Source organism: Danio rerio, chromosome 12, assembly GCF_052040795.2.
Source record: "Danio rerio strain M-AB ecotype USA chromosome 12, GRCz13ab, whole genome shotgun sequence".
Lineage (NCBI taxonomy): Eukaryota > Metazoa > Chordata > Actinopteri > Cypriniformes > Danionidae > Danio > Danio rerio.
Genome location: NC_141032.1, coordinates 34,321,079 through 34,336,321, shown reverse-complemented (window position 1 = coordinate 34,336,321; position 15,243 = coordinate 34,321,079). Strand labels below are relative to the sequence as shown.

Below are 15,243 nucleotides of genomic sequence, written 5' to 3'. Positions count from 1 at the left end.
CCTTCCAGCCGCAACCCATCCCATCCCATCCATACACACTCATTCACACACATACACTGCGGACAATTTAGCCTACCCAATTCACCTGTACCACATGTCTTTGGACTGTGGGGGAAACCGAATCACCCGGAGGAAACGCAGTGGCGCAGTGGGTAGCGCTGTCGCCTCACAGCAAGAAGGTCACTGGTTAGAGCCTCGGCTGGGTCAGTTGGCACTTCTGTGTGGAGTTTGCATATTCTCTAGTGTCTGTGTGGGTTTCCTCCGGGTGCTTCGGTTTCCCCCACAAATCCAAAAACATGTTGTATAATTGAATTGGGTTAGCTAAAATTATCTGTAGTGTATGTGTGTGATTGAGTGTGTGTGGATGTTTTCCAGTGATGGATTGCAGCTGGAAGGGCATCCGCAGCGCAAAACATATGCTGGATAAATAGGTGGTTCATTCCTCTGTAGCAACCGTAGTTTAATAAAGGGACTAAGTCGAAAAGAAAATGAATGAATGAATGAATTTTGGAAATGACCAAGCAACCCCCCTCATTGTCTCGTGACCCGCTGGGGGGTCCCAACCCCCACTTTGAAAACTACTGCTCTAGAACACTATTACATTCATTGCCTCTGTTTTGTGGACTGGTTTGTGTTTTTTGTTTATTTCAAATTTACTGTGATGGTAGTAGAGACGGTGCGCCGATCTCATGTTAGTGAGCTCTTGGATGACTGGTATCCCTTTCTCATATGAAGAATTTCTGCATCAGTTTTCTTTTCCAGTTCCCCCCAAAGAATACATTGTTTTTGGTGCAATTCCTAATTGTGTATACCTTTAGTCAAACCTGGCTAAATGTTCTTTAGATTATTTTATTTTTGACAGATTATATTTTGTTGACCAAACTCTTCTCAGTTCTATGTCAAACAAAGATTTCTGCTTAGTTAATAATAGTTCTCAGATCTCTTTACCTGTTTGCATAGGTTTTTGGGATAATGTAATTGGTGATATAGATTGGGAACACTTTTGGGTTCTTGGTGTAAATCATTTAAACTTCATTTTCTGGAGTTTTATTTATGTAACCTTTTTGTCTCTTTATTCATATTGTATCTTTGTAAATGTTCATTTTTGCATGATAAAAAAGCTATGATCTCACCCATTTTAAACAGTGCAAACCCATTTTAAGCATGCAAACCAAGCCAAGCAAAACCTGAACCAAAGATGAATTGTACCAAACACTGCAGCTTTAGATAAATATGTAAATACTTGTTGTACACTTTCCTCTTGATAACAGAATATTAAATATCAGTGAGTGCACGTACATTCTTAAACCAATTATGTTAAATAAGCTGATATGTTTGATGTCATGTAAACACATTAGATCCATTTTTTCATTGATTAAAGGTCACAACGGCTTAAGCAAAATCCTATCAGAATAAGTAGTTTTTTTGCCCATTACCCTGATTTCACGTTACATGTAAACAGCTTTATTGGCATTCTAGTAGTTACATTCAATTGCACATGTATGATGCATGCGAGGTATATGTCACAACGGAAGTTTATAAAACAAATGTATTCGTGAATTCCATTAAAACTACCCACCAGCCTTTATTCCAGACACACACATCCAGCTTGAGCAGGCACTTTTAGACACGGGTGGTGGTGGTTCATACACTTCAACACTTTCTTGTCTTAATAAAGCATGGGATTGTCATCAACTCACGCAGTCGATGCAGAATCATCAAAACACAAAAAAAAGTGCTGCATTCGCAGGTATGGTAAAGAAGTGATAACACAACAGCACAGCTTCTGACAGATTTCCCGCCAACATGTTTGAGCTACTGGTGCTGATGTTGGGTTGTGACAGTGGGAAATCTGGCAAACCTTTTATCAATATATATGTATGATAAAAATGAAAGTTGTTATTTTGAGTTTAGGGCTGGATGTGTTATGTTTCAGAGCACAGACAAATATAGGAGGTTATTATAGAAAATAATTGGAAACACTTTTCTTAAAGGAGTGTTTATAATATAAATGTCTTTATAATCATGACATGACATATGAATGTGAATGATATTTTATGCATGGTTATGACAACTGTCATTAAGTGTCATTCACTCAGTTATGGCATTTTAATAGCAAAGATGATGTTGTATGTTATGACAACTTAACATAGACAAATATATAAATATGTCATAAATTTTATAACAGCATCATTAATATTTTTTACCTCAACTACAATGGTAAAGGCTGAATTTGTCATTAAAATGTCATTAGATATTAATAATGCTCTTAAAATTATTTGACAGAGTATTTGCACATTTAGTGAGACATTGTAATGACATACAGTTTGTTCCACTGAAAAAGGAAACAGAAAAATATCAATAACAAAATTTTACTGGCTTCATGAAAATCATGTTTATGACAGATTTATGACACATTGGGGCCTATCATACACCCAGCGCAGGAAGTGTATGGCTATATTTGTTGCTATTTTCAGACCAGCACAACCCTAATTTTCATGTTTTGCGGCATGTTGTTTAAATAGCAAATTTATTTGCAACACTTTGTTGACTCATGGGTGTGCTGGTCTGAAAAGGTTGTGCGTTAAGGCGCATTGCTGGCGCGTTGATAATTTGAGAAACTGAAATAGACCACTCCATAAACCAACTATAAGCTGGTCTAAAGTAGAGCTTGTTAATTGAGTGCCTATGCAGGTCCAAATGCTTACATATTGCTTAATACACACAGGATTTACAGCAATACACAAATATCTTTACATGTGAAAATAATTAAAATGTTACAAAAAAAATATTTTCAACATAAATATAAAAACCACTGCCTCCATGCCTTCTTCACCTCGGAGGGCTTTCATTATATTCCTGTCAACTTGCTTTTGTATAATGCTAGGTGTTTTGGAGATAAGGTGTTTTGGGGCATAAGAACATAGGACATGTGTTTGGACATAACACATTTAGTTATTATTGTTCATTTATTCATTTGCTGGAAATCAGAACTGAATTTAGAAACAGTTTTGAAACATATCTTTGCGCTTAACAAACTAAATTAAATATGTAGGCTAATGGATGTCTTCAGTGGAGTGAGTTTTCACCTATTCCTTATCTACGAAAGTAAAGGAAAAAAGTTAAGAGTAAAAGTAAAGTAAAGAGGCCGAATGGAGGAGGCTCGTTCTTTATCCTTGCGCTGCAAATGGTCTGTTTAACTGTTTTCTTGCTAGATAAGCATTTAGTTTTTTTACTTACAAAGTCCACCATGTAAATAGCAAATGCTCCATGGCGTGACGCAACGGACTCTTAAAGGGAATGGGAGATGAGACTCATTTGTTTAATGCATGTTATACTCAAAAACCACCCATCACCCATTAAGAGAATGAGCACAACCCTGTTAGATCATGTGCCAGTGCGCAGACTGTATTTTTCCGTCCTTAAAATAGCAAAAGTAGATCCGCACTTAATGCTTTTGCACCATGCCCTTTAGACTGCGCCTAGATCATTAAAATAGAGCCCATTATGTTGTTTTGGTAATATCAAGTGGTCATGACAATGATAAAGACCGATTGTGATGTATTTGTTTATGTCAGTTTGTTGGGGTATGGGTTAGCAGTTATAAATATGTCATAATACAATTATGTCATGGTTCTAAAGGTTTCATAAACACCTACAAGTCTTATGGACACCTCTTTAAATAAAGTGTTACCAAAGAGAGTTAGAATTTTCTGAATTATAAAAAAGAGATGATTTGATAAAGATCGCATTGGTTACTCCACATATACAATCACATCTGTTGAGACAAAATCTTATGACTGTTTTTTACAGTATGTGCAATAATGCAATTTTAATGCATTGTTTTTTATACAACAAATACATTTGCATAGAAATAGCTAGTGATTCAGTAATCCATTCATTAAGACACACAATTGCTTAGTTTTTTAAATGAATCAGCCTCTTAATAAATTATTTGAAAGAACTATTTAGTCAATTAATTATTAAGACAGGGACTTATCTACAACAACAACAAAAAAAGTGGAGATACAAAACTTCTTAATTGCCACTGACCAATGAGAGGTTGTTCATTCAAGAAAGCTTCCAGAAAGTTTTCAAGCTGTTTCAAACTCCCCAAATAAAATTTAATTTGGCCTGATTTTGTTCAAAATGCCATCACATGAGTTTGTTCTTTGATTTTGCTTGAACTATACTGGGGCAATAACAGTTAAATAAGTTCAGCTCTGGCAGCACAAAGGTTGCTGGTTCATTTCCAAGCAGCTGCGACCCAGAAACCCGGAGAGTTATTGAGATCACTATCATGCTCCATCCCCACAGTTACCAGTAATGCACTTGACCTGAGGTAGCCCCTAAGGGCCTGTTTCTTGAAATTACAACACTTTAAAGTCACTTGTAAGATCGAGATGAACAAATGCTATAGACCTATGCACTATAGATATCCGTGCTTCACAGACTTGCAGTGGTGTGAATTGAAAAAGCTAAACACGCATTTGTCTTTTTTCGCACTAAAGGTGAGCTTTATTAATGACTCGCACCATCTGCAGGTTGCGAGATCAGGGACCGGCCCCTGCGAAGTGTTGAGAGCTGACTTTAGATGTGATTCCCTGCTGGACTCATTGTAAACCTCCCACTCAGCTTGCTAATGGCCTGTTGTGTCACAATGGCGCATGCACACTGTGACCAGAACACATGCAATCCCAGATTATGGACGACAGAAATAGCCATTCAGACCACGTGAACGCTTTTTAAACACAGGATTACTATACATTACAGCACACTTGTATGTTCGCTACATGAGACAATCTGACCATATTGTGTGCGTGCTGTTCGTATATAGCAAAGCGAAGTTGAATAACTTGGGTTTTATTTTAAAATCTGGCTACTGAATACACAAATATTTCAGCTTGAATGATTAAATCGCATAATTCACATGTAGTTAGTGTGTTCAAGTATTCACTTACTTTTTAACACAAATATTTGGTTTGTAAATTTGTGAAATGACTGACTTGTGTGGATAACACTTGCGGCATATTAAATGTGCATATCCTGTTTATAAAACATTGAACAGAGGTATTTCTGCAACAGTGCTTTTTATTTATTGCTCTTGTTCACAGCGCCGCAACACTGTGTCCTAATTTCATCTTGTCATGCCTGAATGCACAGAAATCAATATTACTCAATAATCACTGCTGCTTGTCACTCATTTGCAAGTCTAAACAGATAAAAATATTAAAATAATGTAAATATACACTGTGGATCTGAAGTTTAAGGTCTGTAGTGCTCTTTAAAGTAGTTTTTTTGTGTACTTAGTAAGGTTGCATTAATTTGAGGTGTTATTTCAGTTTACATTTTTTTGAATGTAGTGACTGTTTTCATTGTAAAAATAATTTAAAATGTAATTCAGTGTTACTACAACAAAGCAGAGTTTTAGTTTAGTATTGTTTGAATAAAGTTTAGAAGAACAGCATTGTATTTACTGTCACTTTTTAATACTGTTTTATTCATACGTTGTTTACCACAATACAAAAAGGACAACATAAACATGTAACAATAAGCAAAAACACTGAAGAGTATTTTGAGCAATAAAATAAAATAAATAAAATAATAAAAAACAAATAAAAAGAAACAATAGTGCAATTTTACCTACAGAAAAAAACAAGTCTGCCATGTGCTGACCAGAACTAGTATCCAGTACTGAGTTGGGGAGTGGGGACTCAATCAGAAGGAGCAGTGTCAAGCTGAAGATTTTGGACAATGTTTGCTAAGGGGCTACCACAATTTAATGAAAATAGTGCTAGGTGTGTGAAGAGAGTACCTAATTTTCTCTAACTTCATAAAATGAACATTTCTTATCCAACAAGTGTGAGAAGTAGGGTAAGGGCTCTTCAGGTTCAGAAGAACTAATCGCCTAGCCAGATGGGTTAAGAAGGCTACAAAGTGAGAGGGTAAAGTGTGGCCGGGTGGAAGCTCCCTAAATAAAACAATAATTGGGCAGGGTGGAATATCAACAGTGGTTATAGCAGACAATTAGAGGAAATATATACTGTCACTTTTGCTCAATTTAAACAACAGAAGTACATGTAAAAAGGGTTTTTAATCTTTAATCCAATCAGACATACAATTAACAAAACTGTACACTCATAGTTTTAAATCCCATCTCAGCACTCTGCGTCTCAAATATTTAAACTATAATAAAATATAATTATTTAATCTTTAAATGTACACTATAAAGTGTGGAGAAGTTTTCTTAAAGTTATTTCTGACTAGTCCCATATAGAAATATTCATACATGTACATTTAAATGTATGCAAATCATATATGACATACAAGATATGGATTTCATTTGTATAAAGTATATGTCCAATATGCAACTTATATGAACACTGAACATTCAAATAGTTAAAAAAATACACATGAAAGCAATTTTTGCAATAGTTTGAAATATGTTTGACATAAAAAATGTATATGAGTATATGTTCATAAATTGCCATATATCAGATTTCTATGTGGGATGGCAGTAAACACTTTTTAAAAACCTATAAATTATGCATTAATAAATTATAAATTATAAAATAATAAAATATAAATTATACCCGCACATGTTTACATGACATGTACTGCTTTTTAAAAATGTTTTGTTTACTGACAGCAACTTGGTCAAAATGTTTCCCATTCACATGGATCCTAACAAACCCTCAAAACATCAGCACTATTGTAGTCTTTAATTTTGGTTGCCAAGTATTCAAGCACAAGCATGTCTGTATAGTTTAGTACAGTGTGTGATGACAGAGCTGCTGATCCAAATGCAGTTTGTTATAAATAAGGCTTGTCAAAACAGGCAAGGTCAACAAACAGGCCAACGGTCAGGGCAGGCTGCCCAAGTGACTGTCCAAGATCAAAACAGGCAGGGGAACAACAATAAAAACAAGAAAACAGTTGAAATTACACTTGAGGTCAGAATTATTTGCTCCCCTTTGAATTTTTTTTTCTATTTTAAAATATTTCTCAAATAGTGTTTAACAGAGCAAGAGAATTTTCACAGTATGTCTAATAATATTTGGTCACATAGAGGAAGTCTTATTTGTTTTATTTAGCCTAGATTAAAAGCAGTTTTTAATTGTCTATTATGTTTAGAAATGTGTTGAAATTTTTTTTCTCACCGTTAAACAGAAATTGGGGAAAAAAATAAACAGGTGGGCTAATACTTCAGGGGGTTTAATAATTCTGACTTCAACTGTATTAGCCAAGCAAAGAGAACACTTTGCAAAGGATGTGTGCAGAGGGTGTGTGGCTTAAATAGTCTGGATAATGTGAGACAGGCGTGGGTGTGTAATTAGCGCACAGAGTTATGGGAAATTAAGTCCAGGTGAAAAACAATAGGACGGTGTATAATGCCCTCCAGTGAAGCTTTAAGACATGCCCTCCACTTGCAGATTGTTACATACAGTTGAAGTCAGAATTATTAGCCCTCCTGTATATTTTTCTCACAAAAACGGAGAGCATATTTTTTTCAACATATTTCTAAACATAAAACTTTTAATAACTAATTTCTAATAACTGATTTCTTTTATCTTTGCCAATATGACAGTAAATAATATTTTACTAGATATTTTTCAAGCTTAAAGTGCAATTTAAAGGCTTAAATAGGTTAATTCAGTTAACTAGGCTAGTTAATTAGGTTAATTAGGCAAGTCATTGTATCGAATTGAAAAAAATATTGCTTATGGGGGCCAATAATTTTGGCAATTACTTAAAATGTTTTTTTTTTTTGTTTTTTTTTTTTTGTTTATGAAAAACTGCTTTTATTCTAACTGAACTAAAACAAATAAGACTTTCTCCAGAAGAAAAAATATTATAGGAAATACGGTTAAACATCATTTGGGAAATATTTGAAAAAAAAAAACACATTTACAGAAGGCCTAATAATTTTGACTTCAGCTGTATATTGAACATGTAGTGTGAATGTGCATGTTGTTCTTGTATTCACAAATTTGCATTTTTGAGTACAGGAGGAGTTGGCAACATTTCACAAACCTCTTTTTGAATGCTAATTTTATGTAAATAAAAAGACACAATGCATTAGAATTATTTCTTTTGTAATTGAAACCTGTGTCGTGTAATATAGTAAGAACACTTGTCAGACATTATACAAAAAAGTAACAATTGTTTTCTCTGTCTTGCAGGCTCTAGGAGGCTGAAATGGCCACTCCTCGAGGGTGTTTGGGTCCCTCTCTTCAGCTCCTCTTCTTTTTTCATCTGTTACTCAATGTAGTGCCTCGCTGCCGGGGACGTCCATTCTTTGGCCCACCTTCGGTCAACGTGGCTGTGGTTTTCAGCGGCTCGGCTCATCACAGTGAGATCAAGGGCCGTCTGAGTCCAGAAAACTTCCTTGACATGCCGCTAGAAGTGAACCCCATCACCGTGCTGGTGAACGACACAAACCCCCGAGCTTTACTCACACGTCTCTGTCAGACTATGGCGGCGGAGAGCCTTCACGGCGTGGTGTTTGAAGACGACGTGGACTCTGAGGCCGTGGCTCAAATCTTAGACTTTGTTTCCTCTCAGACGTCCATCCCCATCGTAGGCATCAGTGGAGGTTCAGCGGTGGTCATCCCACATAAAGTAAGTGTTTGAAAGGATGTCAGTGGGAGATCTTAGAGATCAGTCAGTTGAAAGGAAGAAAGTTTTAGAAAAAGACCATTTATTAATTCTTTTTTTATTATTTCAAAATGCACACAGAATGAAACATGAGCAATACAAATCTCTGTGTAAATCATTTATAAAGCTTTTGTAAACATACAATGTATGCAGGGCTTGACATTAACACCCGCTGACCTGCCAAATGCGGTTAGATTTCAGCTGTGGTGGGCTAGAGAGCCGCTCCCACTAGCCACTTTGGCTGGTTGAAAATAATTTTAAGTGACGTTTCATAAACATATTTCGAGAGGAGCACGGTCAGTCTTTGACAAGGCTTATTCATCACAGACAATCATACTATTATCCAGTCAGCTCAAGACCAAACCCCTATAAATAGTCAAACATGTAAACCTCCTTTCTCTTCACTTCAGCATCCCTCCACCACCCCAACTCCACACTATTAATCCCGATACCTAATTAAATCTGAGGGGGATCATTCTGGAGCAGGGCTAAACACTGCTCTATCCTGATAAGAAGAATAACACAAGTTAGGGTGTCTTTTCTTCTCCCCGGACAGCATGCCAAATACGCATATTCTATTTAGTCAAGTATCTGTGAGTGTGAACATGTGAAATTGTAGTTCTTCGAGAAGCAGCATGACTGAAAAAAATAAATGTTCCCTTGAGCAAAAGAAAGTAGTTGAATACCAAATAAGAGGATGATCACATGCACATTGAGACACAGGCTCTCTTCAATCACTGACGAGGGTTTTAGTATCATGCAGACAGCACAGAGTGCGCGCCCCTATTTTCTTTCACGAAGCAACATTGCCTGCAAACGCAACATGTGCTCTCATTGAACTAGACTGGACAAAAAAGAGATGCTCATACACTCACAGTCCTGTTGCTTTCAAGAGCTCCAGATTTTTTGTAAGCAGCACCGGTTGCCGCTTTCACTTTAACCATTCTTTGAAAAAATTATGAATGAGCCTAAAGTTAACTGTGTGCACGCAATCATCCTTTTATTATTGTACTGTACATGCTGTTTTCACCTGCTTTCTTTTGCTTACAGTTATTTTTTATGGTTTAATTATCATCCTTCACAATAACATTGCTTTAACAGGATATTAACTTCCCATTTATGTATAGTTAACTGGTGATCTGGAACCTTTAGCCTGGACAGATTACTGTGCATACTCTTAGATACATGATGATAATTATTTTTAAAATGCCATTTTTTTTTAAAGAAAATTTTTGTTGAATAAAAAGCACATATATACACCAATATTTTATCATTTTTTTATTATTATTATTTAAAATTTGTAGCTAAAAATAAGCATTTATTTATTTATTTATTTTTTGGTGTTGCCAGAGAAAAAAAGTGGTAAACCCTTAATGTTGAGCCCTGAAAAGTTATGTGAAATTAGAACTAATTGCAATGCAACACCATACAAGTACAACATATTTGCTCATGCTCATTGAGCAAGGTCATACACAACATACAAAAAAGTAAAATGAATGATGGACACAAACACAAAATCTAAATCAAGTAATTTTAGCATGCCAAAGTCAAATTTATGCATGTAAAATATATTTTCCTAACAACAAAATTGTGGCTAGTGAAAATGGAGAGTGGCTAATAATGTTGAAAGACTACTAGCCACAGTGGCTGGTGATAAAAATAAAAATAAAATAATGTCAAGTCCTGAATGTATTTAAAAAAATGAATTGTAAATAAAGAAATACAAATTGACAAACAGTAAAAAACAAAATAAAACATACAGACAAACAATTAAACACATATACCAATTTTTTTTTTAATTAAATAATAAAGATATTAATAAATAAAAAATTGATTAATATATTCATCTGTTTATTTTTCTGTTTCTTATTACATTGTTTTCAATACAACCAAATATTTTGTAAATGTGAGTAGCAGCTAAAAGTTTTGTGTGAAAAAAAAAAAAACGAATTTATGTGTGAATTATTTGTTAGTTGTTTAAATTAATTTAGTTTTATTTCATTCATTTTATTTTCGGCTTAGTCCCTTTATTAATCCGGGTTCGCCACAGCAGAATAAACCGCCAAATATCCAGCACGGGCATCCAGGATGCCCAGCCAGCTGCAACCCATCTCTGGGAAACATCCACACACACTCATTCACACACACACACACTCATACACTACGGACAATTTAGCCTACCGAATTCCCCTGTACCGCATTTCTTTGGACTGTGGGGGAAACCGGAGCACCCGGAGGAAACCCATGCGAAAGCAGGGAGAACATGCAAACTCCGCATAGAAACGCCAACTGACCCAGCCGAGGCTCGAACCAGCGACCCAGCAACCTTCTTGCTGTGAGGCGACAGCACTACCTACTGCGCCACTGCGTCGCCAACATTTTAATTATTATATCAATCTTTATGAATATGTATTAATATTAAATATATAGATTTTAGTTTATGTAATGTTTATTTGTATTTTAGTTTTTATTTTAAATTTATAGTGAGGAAAATTCCTTTAAAATATTGAAAGGTTTTTTGTATTTTTTATCAGTTACATTATTTGAATTAGCCAAAATATGAGTGATTTACCTAAAATAATACACAAAACAAAATCATAAAAACATGTTACATAATTTCACATGCTGAATTTAATGACAACAATCACACAGAAAATAATGTATATAATATAAGTATATAAATCTTACAGTATAAACCTAAATTTATTTATCTTGTGGTTCAAAATAAAGCAAGTTTCAATATGTATGTCAGCATACAGTGCATCTTAGCCTTCATGGTTGTGAGCCTGTTTATCTGAATGAAAAGTACAGATACAACTCAGACAAAGCAGATATCCATCACAGCATGAAAGAAACCCATCATATGTGCATTCAAATATCAAATCAAGACTTAATCAGGGGTATCTGTAAAGTAATTTCAAAGACGCTGTTCTCGCAGTTCTTATTAGACACAGTGAGTCTAAAATAACTGCTGAGAGGTTGACAAAATGTTAGCATGTGCATGTGGTTTGTGTGTTTTCCTAGCAAGCTCCCTGCAATGATACGCTATTGAACAGTTGCGTGGAAAAAGGATTTTGTGAGGTGTGGAAATCAATAGGTTTTATGATGTATAACCAGCGCCCAACAGTTGTGCCCCATTTTCCACTGATTACTGAGATGTAAAAACTTCTGAAAAACGTCAAGAAATTACACAAAATTACAGCAGTTAAATGTAAATATTTTGTAGAGCTGGTGCATTGAAGATGTTTTGTGTGCATTTATTGAACGTCTGGTGGTCGTCCTTAGTAAAAATAACGATCCTATATGCTATTGGAAAAGCTGGACCCACTTGATTTTAAGTGGCCTTAACTACTGTGTACTTACATCAGAAAATAAGTATAATACACTTATTGTGTTCATATTGCATTGTAAAACACTTGTTGGTGCTACTGGTTTGAGATACAGGTCTGGTGGTATGGATAGTTTTAAGGGTTTAACAGTGTCATTATAACTGTAAATATACAGAAATAAATTGCAAATGTAATTACAGGCAGGTACATTTAAAGAATAACAAATGCAATTAAAGAACAATGTAAAAACATGACACTATTAATGCATTCTACCAAATGGTTAAAGGTTATAAGGTGTTTAAACACAGTTGTGTGGCAACAATGTGTGAATATAGTCCACTTCTAATTGTGAAAATTAATTAATATTATTTTTTTTAAACACACTTCATAAAACAGTCTGCAAAAGAACAGTCTGTTTCAGTGACATTCTCCCTTTGTACATGTTATCGAAGGGGGACTTTCTTGCATATTAATGATGATCTCTCCCTTATTAGCATAGACAGCCCTGAGTGAAAAGCAGCTGCCTGCCTTTAAGGTTTTTCGAGTCGTAAGCTTGAGCTGAAGATAATGTGAGGGTTCTGACTTTTAATGGAAATATGTCTAGGGAATTAAAAAGGAGTAAAATTGAGATGACCAAAAGAATAAACCAAGGTTAAAGGGGCAAGAGAAACACAGAACAACAAATTAGCACAGCAAAAGATTTATTGCTCCAACAAACCATATATCTACGATATATAGAAACAATAATAAAGTAATAAATTTAAATAAAACCAAGACAAATGGAAGAGCGAACTGAAAGTTAAAAATATAACCAAAATATCCCCTTAATCTCTCTTCCTAATCCTCTAAATAAGAAAATAACAATATTAAAAGAAAAAAGTCTTCAGCGCAAATGTGCCCTGAACTTACTCTAACTTAAAAACCAAAAATACCAATTATCACACTCGCTAACTAGTGTGTCTATACATCAATAATCTGGCATGCATGGTACAGTATGTATGTCACATGACAAACTATACTGTTCCAGGACTCCCTTGTCTGCAAGTTTAGGATGGAGCTTTAGCGGGCTAAAATGTCTAAGACACATGACATCTGTCATAAACTCAGATATAACATACGACTGAACTTTAACAACAGATCGCTCTAACAGGTCTACTCAAAGTCTGCTATAGTACCAAGCTAAAAACATACGAACACCACAAAACAGACAACAGCCAAACGTCAAACAACAGCAGCTGATCTCTTTCCGTTACCGCTTCAGATTTAAAGGTCTCTGCACTGATCGTGATTGGCAGAGAGAATACGAGTCGTCACAGGGTTGATTATGATTGGCAGTCCTGTTAGCCAATAGTGTTCCGAATATAGACGGTACCTAAATGTGAAAATGACAGGTCAGGGAGAAAAAGAGAGACAGAAAGGACATACTAGCATAAAATACAGTGTACGGTTCGTAACAGTCAGCAACTATGAGGCATTATCTATGTCAAGTTTTAGGATACACAAATGAACACCCTCTCCATAGACTACCTTCTGATGCAGTTCTTTTGACAATTTTAGTTTTTTCCAGATAAGATTAGTCCTGTTTTGAATCTGCCTTTTTAGCCCCGTTCTCTTTTGAAAAGTGGGCTAGATGCACAATCTCATTTGAATTTTAAAATGAATTTGTCTCCAAAATGGCATCATTTGGATCAAAGCCTAAAATAATTTTATAAAACATTTTTTGTGGTGCATTTTGAGCTGAAACTTCACATACATAGGGACATCAGATACTTACATTTTGTTAAAGAGTCATAATATGTCCCCTTTCATTTAAATAAGTAAGCACATAGTAGTTAAGATTACCCAATTTAAAGTGGGAAAGAAATTATAAAGAAAACAGTTTGAACAGTCATAAAAATGTCTTGGTTTTTACTTTTGAGAAACCTTCATAATCCCATCTGTGCAGAAGAAAACAGTCATAGCTTTGTAACAACATATGGGTGAGTGAATAATTTGGCTGAACTGGTTGTATTGAACAAGAATTACTGAGACGCATGCAGTTGTGTGAATTTTTTACACAATGAGTGGATTTTGCAGCATCTGATATATCTGAAATCCAAAAAATGCTTTTAATACAGTAAAATAGTCATTAAACGTGGAGACTGTCAAAAGATGTATATCTTTAAATGAGAAACACAATAGTCCTTGATTTAATGGGGCAGATGAGTATCTTCAATACCAGCTAGTGAGTGGAAGACTTCTTCCTACCCAGCTGTCATTTTTAAATGCCTTTCAGATGTGCACAGTGTGCGGAAAAAAAGCTCGATAAGATGTGTAAAGTGGAACAGAAAGCCAAAAATATGCAGTTGTTAGATAATTGTGTAAGAACTTGGATTAAACTGAAGCGTTTCAGCAGGGAATCATTTTTCCGGAGTTTTTTTTTTTTTAAACCAAGCAGCGTGAAATATATAGATGCAGAATAATTTGAACAGTCCAGTGACCATGGACTTATTTATATTAAAGAGCACTGAAGGAAAACCTAAAGAGAATCTCATCATATTTATCATTTATGCTATAATGTTTTAAGTGAGTTAAAGTTTATCTATATATAGTTTTTTATTATTTAATAATATTTTCTGGAGAAAAAAAAAACAAAGTTATTTTTCAGACAGGCTTTGCTGCCTTATTAGATATATTTACATCAAAGAGCAGGTGAACAGGTAATAATGTCAGAATGAGTTAGTTTTATCTGCTTTTTAAGTGTGACATCACGCAAAGCAGCTTCCGGGTCCAAGCGAAATGTCAAAGACTACTCTCAATCAAATGGTAATAATGAACGTTTACAAAGCGTTGTAATATTTTCGAAAACCATAAAGTGAATATTTTTTTATAAATATTTTTAATTTTGGTATTTGTGATAAAGCAAACTATGATTTTATATAAATACCTTTATAGTCACCATGCATCAACATTTACATTCTAATTTATTAGAATTGACTATATAAATTTGATTAATTATAGTTAATTGGAGAGCCATCAAAAGGAAATGTTAGCAGAAATTAAGGCCTGATGACCAATCTATTTTTTTTTTTACCCCTACCCCTTCCCCTTGGCCCTTAAAACCGAGGGTGAAGCAGAAGGGCTTCAAAATTTACCCCTAAGAAATGGGACATCACTACAGCACCTGCACACGTCATCATATGTCATCACGATCTCTTGCTTCATATGAGATCAGACGATAGCAACTGCTGTAGTTATTCCAGTTGTGTTATTTTTT

At 34.9% G+C, this 15,243-nt stretch overlaps 1 protein-coding gene across 6 annotated transcripts in view; it reads left to right on the top strand.

Moving 5' to 3' along the window:
- Positions 1–15,243, top strand: part of grin2cb (glutamate receptor, ionotropic, N-methyl D-aspartate 2Cb) — a 110,462-nt gene that overhangs the window by 32,710 nt on the left and 62,509 nt on the right. For all 6 annotated transcript variants that reach the window (XM_087276560.1, XM_087276563.1, XM_087276562.1 and 3 more), the window contains one exon: positions 8,184–8,622. In XM_087276560.1, coding sequence (XP_087132686.1) covers positions 8,200–8,622 — 423 coding nt within the window. In that variant the 5' untranslated portion in view covers positions 8,184–8,199. The remainder of the gene's footprint in view (positions 1–8,183; positions 8,623–15,243) is intronic.